Source organism: Gadus macrocephalus, chromosome 16 (assembly GCF_031168955.1).
Source record: "Gadus macrocephalus chromosome 16, ASM3116895v1".
Lineage (NCBI taxonomy): Eukaryota > Metazoa > Chordata > Actinopteri > Gadiformes > Gadidae > Gadus > Gadus macrocephalus.
Window position 1 is genome coordinate 28129092 of NC_082397.1, and position 8690 is coordinate 28137781.

The window sequence follows — 8690 nt, forward strand, 5'->3', positions numbered from 1 at the left end:
ACATAGACCTCTACATGTCTAGAGAACATAGACCACCACATAGACCACCACATAGACCTCCACATAGACCACAACATAGACCTCTACATAGACCTCCACATAGACCACCACATAGACCACCACATAGACCTCTACATAGACCTCCACATAGACCACCACATAGACCTCCACATAGACCTCCACATGTCTAGAGAACTTAGACCTCTACATAGACCTCCACATGTCTAAAGAAAATAGACCTCCACATAGACCTCCATATAGACCTCCATATGTCTAGAGAACATAGACCTCCATATAGACCTCCACATTGACCTCCACATATCTAGAGAACGTAGACCTACACTTGACCTCCACATGTCCGGAGTTTCTTGAGCATAGACGCCAGCCCTGCAGTATACCTCTTGAGCATGCTAGTCGACGGGATGAGGCCGGCGCAGGAAGAGGTGGTGGGCAGCCGTCTTGCCTGCCACCAGTGTCCGTCCGTCTGGTCCACCACCTCCAGCAGCTGGCCCTTCCTGAAGGACATGCCAACGTCAGGGCAGGGGAGGGACCAGTCCTGCTGGGGACTGTAGTCCACCATGGCCCGCATGAAGACCTAGAGAGAGACAGGGACAGACATCAGACTGGAGGGAAGGTGAGAGTAGCATGATGGAGAGATGCCATTTTTCCACTATACTGTACTGTGAGAGAAAAGGGAGAGAGAGAGAGAGAGAGAGAGAGAGAGAGAGAGAGAGAGAGAGAGAGAGAGAGAGAGGTACTTCATAGGTTGGTTGCTCATTACATTTAAAAAAATACATACAACCAAATGTAATTAGTATCACTGATAGTAAATAAATACTCATCGATGATGAATGGATGTTAATGGTAGTCGATTAAGATCTTTTTGCTCCTTGAATATGTTGCTAATTTATGAGCCTGCTTACAAGGGACCAGAGGAGGCTAAATGAATGTCGGGCTGCGGTTGGCTACACTGGAGGGAGACGGAGAGAGACAAACGGAGAGAGACAAACAGAGAGAGATCTTTACAAAGGTGATGGCAACACTGGAGGGAGACAGAGAGAAACAAACAGAGAGACAAAAATAGTCTTTACAGAGGAGTTGGTGGCAGTGGTCTGCGGTTTGTTTGGGATGACTTTGAACAGAATGGTTCCCTGAGAATGAATCTGTGTCACAAACACACACACACACACACACACACACACACACACACATACACACACACACACACACACACACACACAAATGAATTAATCAGATTCATTTTTGAAATTATTTAAGTCTGTTATATGGATTGCTTCAGATCCCATGACATTAGGAAGGCTGTTAGGGAAGCTAATTAGGAGAGCTTGTTAGGGAAGGCTGTTAGGGATGGCTGTTAGGGATGGCTGTTAGGGAAGACCCTTAGGGAAGGCTGTAAGAGAAGCGGTTATTGAAGCTTTTAGGAAGGCTCTTAGGAAGGCTGTTAGGAAGACTGTTAGGGAAGCTGTTAGGGAATCTGTAAGAAGGCTGTTAGGTAGGCTGTTCGGAAGGCAGGGGCGTACCAGTATCTGGATGACCTGCTCCGGCTCCAGACCCTCCACTGGGTTACCATTTACCTCTAGGAGGAGGTCACCAGTGTGGAGAAGACCTACACAACGCACAAAGTACACTCACTTAAAGACACTCAATAAATACCATATAAAACAAATACACACACTTTAGACCAAGGGTTCTCAAAGTTTTGACAGCTGAGGGCCAATTTAGGAACCCAAAATTTGACTGAGGGCTTCCAAAGGAAAAAAAAACAGAAAAACAGAAAAGAAATCCCATTTGTAATCATTTTAATGGTTAGGTTGCATCTCTACAGTTACATGTATCAGTCTGCATCCAGTATAAACACATTTTAAATAACAAATTAGGCAAAACCTGGCACAAACCTTAAGAAACATTGTAAATAACACAGAATCCATGGAGTTCTCTGCCCCCTACAGTCAAATTTGGGATATAACAGTCCTGTGTGCATTTCAGAAACTTATTTAGAACAGTCAGTCTCATTGTGCCTTGCTTGAAAACAGAAAAAAATCCCACCTGTAATCATCTTAATGACCAGGTTGCATCTTACAGTTACATGCATTGGTCTGCATCCAGTATATATAATAAATACATTTTAAATAACAAATTAGGCAAAACCTGGCACAACTTTAGAAAACCTTGAGAAACATTTGAACTAACACACAATCCCTGGGGTTCTCTGCCCTATACAGTCGAATTTGGGATATAACAGTCCTGTGTGTATTTCAGAATAAAAACTTATTTAGAACAGTCAGTCTCAGTGTGCCTTCCTTTCTTATCAGCATGGACCTTATTAGGGGCAATTCCGGCTACCAAATCACCACAGGAAAACCTGCACAGACACACACACACACACACACACACACACACACACACACACACACACACACACACACACACAGGGAGGGGGAGAAAGAGAGACTTTTAAAATAGAAGCTTACAAAACAAGTCATCATCACTAATATCTCATTGCCTGTCATCAATAAGCTTTTCATTAAATCACACAATATTTGTTACTAGGTGAATATACCTTTTTGCATTGGCATGGGATTTGTGGTGCTGTTTTCAGTTGACCACGATTCCTCTGATGTCCTGCTCCATCTCCGTCGTTGCAATACGAAGGGCATCATGTAGATGGCCATCTGTAAGCCTGGATCTCAGCTTAGATTTGTTGATGGCCATGGTGGAGAAGGTCTTCTCACAAATATATGTGCTCCCGAATACGGAGACCATTCTGTTGGCATGCTGGCGCAGTGCAGGGTATGTCGCTGGGGAAAGTCCTTTGTAGAACTCGATGAGATTCCTGTCACGATATGCTGCTCGGGTCTCGGAGCTCTCCTGTAGGTTGATGAGCTCAAACTGCATTTCTGCAGGCTTTTCCGCAGGGACACACGAGAAAGGATTTTGGAAGAGGTTGATTGACTTCTCGTGGTTCCTGAAATCAGAGAAGCGGTGCTCGAATTCCTCTCTTAGTTTTTTTATGAGGCTTTGGTTGTGGTCTGAACGCAGGTGATGCAGAACGTGGTGATGCAGAATTTTTCTCTGTCAAGCTTTGACGTCAAATAGTGTGGAAATAAGCTTCCCATGGCCCTGCAGCTTCAAATTGAGCACTAGGTCACAGAGCCATTTAGTGTCACTTAGCTGTGTCAAACCCGGTCCTTTTGACTTCATGAACTCTCTTATTTCCTTCCTCAAGTTAATAAAACGCTTCAATGTGGCACCTCTGCTCAGCCCCCTGACAGCAGAGAAGTATATCACGTCACCAAAATCTGTCTCCGATTGCTCCAAAAAAGTCTTGAATTGGCGGTGATTCAGACCTCTGTATTTCAGGAAATTAACTGTCTTCACAACAATATCCATGACATGTTCTATTTCAAGCGTTTGAGCAGCGAGGACTTCTTGGTGTATTATGCAGTGATATTTGATTAGTTTCTTACCTCTGCTGTTGGCCACTTTCTCAGAGAGCAGCGACACGGCCCCTGCCTTTCTTCCGACCATTGCCGGTGCTCCATCTGTTGTGACACCGACCATAGACGGCAGCCTCACATTGTATACTTCGAGACTGCGACACACAGCATCACAAATGTTGACTCCCCTTGTTCTGTCTTTGATACTCTCCAAATTAAGCAGCTTCTTGCCTATTTCAAAGTTCTCCCTGACCGTTTGGATGAAAATCAGCAATTGCGCTGTATCGGAAATATCCGTGCTTTCATCCAGTGCGATGGAAAAGGCTCCCTTTCCTAGTCCCTCCATACGTTGTCCCAGTTGCTCTTTTAGATTGTTTGCCAGATCTTCGATTCGTTGTGTCACTGTGTCATTCGACAAACTTATGTTACAGAGCTTTGCTTTTTGCTCGGGCATACAACGTCAGCCACTTTCAAAATGCATTCTCGCACAAATTCTCAGTCACTGAAGGGCTTGCTCCGGCGGGCTATTTCTTGAGCTACAACATAGCTAGCCTGTGTTATAGCTGCACTGGGTTTGGTTAGATTTGTGAAAACTGTGCAGCGTAGCCTCTTTTAGGTTGTTCAAGCTTAGCGGTGCGCTCCTCGCCGGTAAATTTGTCATAGGTTTTATGATTGGTATCATAACGGCGTTTTATGTTGAAGTCCTTCAGAATTGCATTAACCTGCTTGCAGATCAGGCACATGACTTTATCCGACCCGTGAGGTACGGCAAAGTAAGCGTATATACAGTTATCTTGAAACCGCCTCTTCTCAACGCCAAAATTACGTTTTATTCTCGAGGGGCCCGGCTCCCGCTCCGACTCCATCATCACAGCTGCAGTCATGGTCTCTTCCCTGAGGCTGCGGCAGAGTGACTGAGGCGGGAAACGCCGTCATAATCCCAGTGGCCTTTCAAAGTAATGTACAGTTGGAATAAAACTAATGTAACAGGAGTTAATTGAAAGCTTTGTCTTTTCTTTTTTTGTGTCATTGCGGGCCGCCAGGAATGTTTCTGCGGGCTGCCATTGGCCCGCGGGCCGCACTTTGAGAACCAATACTTTAGACACTCTTCATACACACTTTATACACACCGCTGCGGTCTGCCAGGCCTCCGTGGATGACCCTCGCGATGTAGATCTCCCCTGTCTCCTCATCCCTCTTTATAGTGGCACCCTGGGGGGATGATAGACAGGCAGAGAGACCGTCAGGTAGACAGACAGACAGACAGTGAGACCATCAGGTAGGCAGACAGACAGGCAGAGAGACCATAAGGGTAGACAGACAGAGAGACCATCAGGTAGACAGACATACAGACCATCAGGTAGACAGAAAGACAGACAGAGGGACCAACAGGTCGACAGACAAGCAGACAGAGATACCATCAAGTAGACACCATCGAATACATCTGCTTGATGTTACCGTTGGAACAGCCAGACCAGATCTAGTGCTGTGGTCATCGAGGAAGGGATCCATACAGAACTGTGAACAGCATCGCTCTTCAACCTTCTGATCTGGGGACCCTGGAGACAGCAGTGTGTCTGTGAGACACATCCACCACGTGGAATCAGTCATCCTTTGTTTCACACCACAGGACCACCAATCCTGGTGTTGCAGTTTTCTTTGTGTTGTCAGGAGCTGGAGGAGAGGGTGCGGGACTCCTGGGAGAGGGAGGAGACTCGGCACGGGGGTGGGGGGTTGTGGTGTCTGCTGGGAGGTGGCCGGGTGAGTTTGGGGAGGGCCTGGCCATCCCCGTCCCCTGCAGCTTCTCAAGCAAATGGGCCAGCAGGATGAGAGCATCCCCATCCTGCACCTCTTTGTCCTCCTCATCCTCCTCATTCTCTTCCTGCTGGGACAGGGGCTGTTTGGTCAGATTTGAGTCTGGGCTAGTGATGGTGCTGACGACCTGCATTCTGGGGAGAATATGGGAGGCGGGGCTAGATGAAGGGGCGTAGCCAGAGGGGTTCTTCCCAGGGGTAGGGATGTTCCTAGCTCGCTGCAAGAACGGGGAGGTGGGCAGGCTGATGCTGTAGGGGTCCAGGTGATGCTGTGATGCTGTAGGGGTCCAGGTGTAGCCATGGTTACCGCTTCTCAGGGGGCAGTGCTCCAAGGGAAAGCCTCCAGAGGATGGAGAGATCCAGAAGAGGTGAGACCCGAGGAGAGGTGAGACCCGGGAGGGGTGAGAGACCCACGGAGGGGTGAGAGACCCACGGAGGGGTGAGAGACCCGAGGAGGGGTGAGATCCAGGAGGGGTGAGAGACCCGAGGAGGGGTGAGACCCGAGGAGAGGTGAGGGACAGGATCAAGAGATGGATGAAGGCAGGTAAATGTTGTTTCAAGAATGAATGAAATGAAGCCAAAGAGTGCGGAAGAGCATAAGAACAAAGAAAATCAGTATAAAATCATTTGCAGATAAAATACGACATGAATCAAAAATATTAAATTGGTTGTTGCTTTGAATCTCATTTGGAGGATGGAAAGATGGATGTAGATATATGCATGGATAATACCCCACCAGGCAAGGCATGGAGATATTAGAGATGACAATCATGGATCAAGAATGAACTGATGTCTGACCGACCAATCAAATCGCTCTTTACCAGTGCGGGGGGCAGTGTTATAGACCGGGAGAGCAGACGGGTTCAGAACTTGTTCCCAGAATGCATTGGTTTGTTGACATGAGTGACAGCTTCCTGGCGAGGAGTAATAAGGAAGGAAGGGCTGGAGTTCTTTTGGGTGGGGCCTATGGACGGGCCTACCCTCTTCTGTTTCCAGCTCCTCCCCACACCACACCCAGCGACCAAGAACCAAGCGCTCCACGGGCGAGTGGAGGAGCCGTCCATCCCCCAGACTGCTCCTCTGCTCTCCGTTCTTCAGGAACTAGACACAACAGGTATGACATCATGAGTAGTGAACAACAGCACTGATGAGGAAAGACCTGCTCCTCAAGACTGAGCTGTGGTTCAGACTACAAGAGGGGAGAACAGGCAAAAAACAAAGCCTAAATTAAGTGAGCTAGTCCCAAGTTAGAGCTACACAGAGCATGAAGGGTTTCATTTGGACTCTTGGCAGTGAGAGGACATCTGCTTGGTTCACCGTCAGGGACTGCCATGTCCCAGGCCTACAGTACATGTGAGTTCATTTAACAGGCAAATGTTTTCATTGGCGAACTCCGAACCAAGTTGACCTGAAGCACCAATGACAGCAGCACTTCTGAATTGTTCTTGTATAAACATTGTCTGGGGTCGTACACCTCGCTGTGTTTCTGTACCTCCACTACCAACCACACCATGTCCAGGTTCGCAAAATGAAACTAGTGAGAAGATGTGAAGTAAAAAACATGCTGGGGGCCCTATATAACTATAGTTATTTCCTTGTAATAAATAGCTGTAGTTGTATAGAGGGGAATCTATTATATATATAGATCACATATATCTCTATTTATATGTTGATCACATATTTGAGATATATATAGATGTATGTGGGTCCTCTTGCTCCGTACGATGGACCATGGTGCACCCCGTCGACAGTGTACCGCGACTACAATGCAATTGTATTCAGGAATGCATAATATGACTACTAGTAAAGATATTAAGATATTTGATAAGAGGGCATTAATCCCCTGCAATATGCGACTACAGCTACTAATCTATAAATCATTTAATTTATTGACCTACACACATCAGTAACCTGTGAATCCAGACTTCATCTATTTTCTAATTTTTGTCTGGTCCGCTGCTGGTTCGTCTGTTGTGGGTCAGACGGCTCAGTGGAGCAACTCTCGCTGACTACACTGGAGCGTTGCCTTAAGGCGTCCACTACCTCCGGATCCGGACGAAACGGTCTGTATCCTTATTTACCGTAGGGTGTGAATGGGCCTTTAAGGCTCGACGCAAGCTACAGGACGCTCTCCTGCCCAGTCTAGCAGGGGGGTTGGGGATACCAGGAACTAACTAATCGCTCAACTATTTATGAAGCCGCCTATGCTATGGTAGATGGAGGCTAGCTCAAGGCTAACTTTAAGCTAACCTCATGCAATTATATGTTCATCCATAAATTATCTGAAGGCTAATTGAAGGCTAGGCTGGAATTAGACTAAGGGGAGCCGGTGGCTAGCCACCGGCCGTCTCACCAGCGGCTGGTTGTTCTTCACCAGGCAGACGATCCTCATGGCGTCCTGGTCTCCTGGAAGCTCTTCTGGTAGAGGAGGTAAGACCGGCTCGTAGTCCAACCGGGCGATGCTGTCATGGGATGACAGGAGGGCCTGCAGCACACACAGACAGCTAGACAGGTAGAGAGAGCCAGACAGGTAGACAGACAGGTAGAGAGAAAGACTGGATGTAACCTACCTGTATGTGTGGTGATTGGAGGATCTTGTAGAGTTCCCTGCCTTCATCAGAACACTGAACCGTTTTCAAGTCATCCATAATCTGTAATAAACACCAGATGATATACTGTTATACATGCCACATTATAATCTGTTACATAATAGAAACAATAATCAAAAACACTCTAATTAACTGACTTGGTAGGCGAGGCCGGAGGCATCGGGGAAGGTGGGCCTGTGGTCCATTATCTTAAAGTCCAGCAGACAGTCGTACACCTGGAGACACACCATAGGAAGTTAAATCGGACAAATGACTGCCCCTAGACACACCGCAGAAAGATAAATCTGACCAATGACTCCACCTCAAAAACCACAGGAGGTAACATTTGACCAATGATGTCACTGTATAAAAATCTTGTAAATTCCCCATGTGCAAGATAGAGCGCTTCAAGTTCTCCTTCATGCCGGCAGCCATTAGGCTGTACAAAATTGCCTGCTGTGTATGTGTATATGTGCATTCATATGCATGAGTGTGTGTTTATGTATGCGTGTATGTATGTGTATGTATGTAAATATTTATGTATGTGCAGTATGGTATATGTGTATGTGTGTGTGTGTGTATATATATTGTATATACGCAGCCGTTAACGCCGATAACGGCCCACCACTATATATATATATATATATATATATATATATATATATATATATATATATATAGTGGTGGGCCGTTATCGGCGTTAACGGCTGCGTTAACGCAAAACTTTTATCGCGCGATAAAAAGAATATCGCCGTTAATCTATTTTCAAACACTTCCTTGTTCGGACCCATCACGTGACTGAACTAACCAATCAGAAGCTAGAATTTAGA

At 46.4% G+C, this 8690-nt stretch overlaps 1 protein-coding gene across 7 annotated transcripts in view; it reads right to left on the reverse strand.

Annotated features, from left to right (window-relative positions):
- mpp4a (MAGUK p55 scaffold protein 4a) overlaps window positions 1-8690 on the reverse strand; it is an 80819-nt gene that overhangs the window by 32675 nt on the left and 39454 nt on the right. For 4 of the 7 annotated variants that reach the window (XM_060076425.1, XM_060076423.1, XM_060076424.1 and 1 more), the window contains 7 exons: window positions 8019-8096; window positions 7843-7923; window positions 7626-7757; window positions 4589-4670; window positions 1542-1627; window positions 1092-1163; window positions 399-595 (listed from right to left, as the gene is read on the reverse strand). In XM_060076425.1, the coding sequence (XP_059932408.1) occupies window positions 399-595; window positions 1092-1163; window positions 1542-1627; window positions 4589-4670; window positions 7626-7757; window positions 7843-7923; window positions 8019-8096 (728 nt within the window). Of the gene's footprint in view, window positions 1-398; window positions 596-1091; window positions 1164-1541; window positions 1628-4588; window positions 4671-4916; window positions 5061-6252; window positions 6374-7625; window positions 7758-7842; window positions 7924-8018; window positions 8097-8690 lie in introns of those variants that run through there. The other 3 variants (XM_060076426.1, XM_060076430.1, XM_060076429.1) reach the window with 3 other exon arrangements.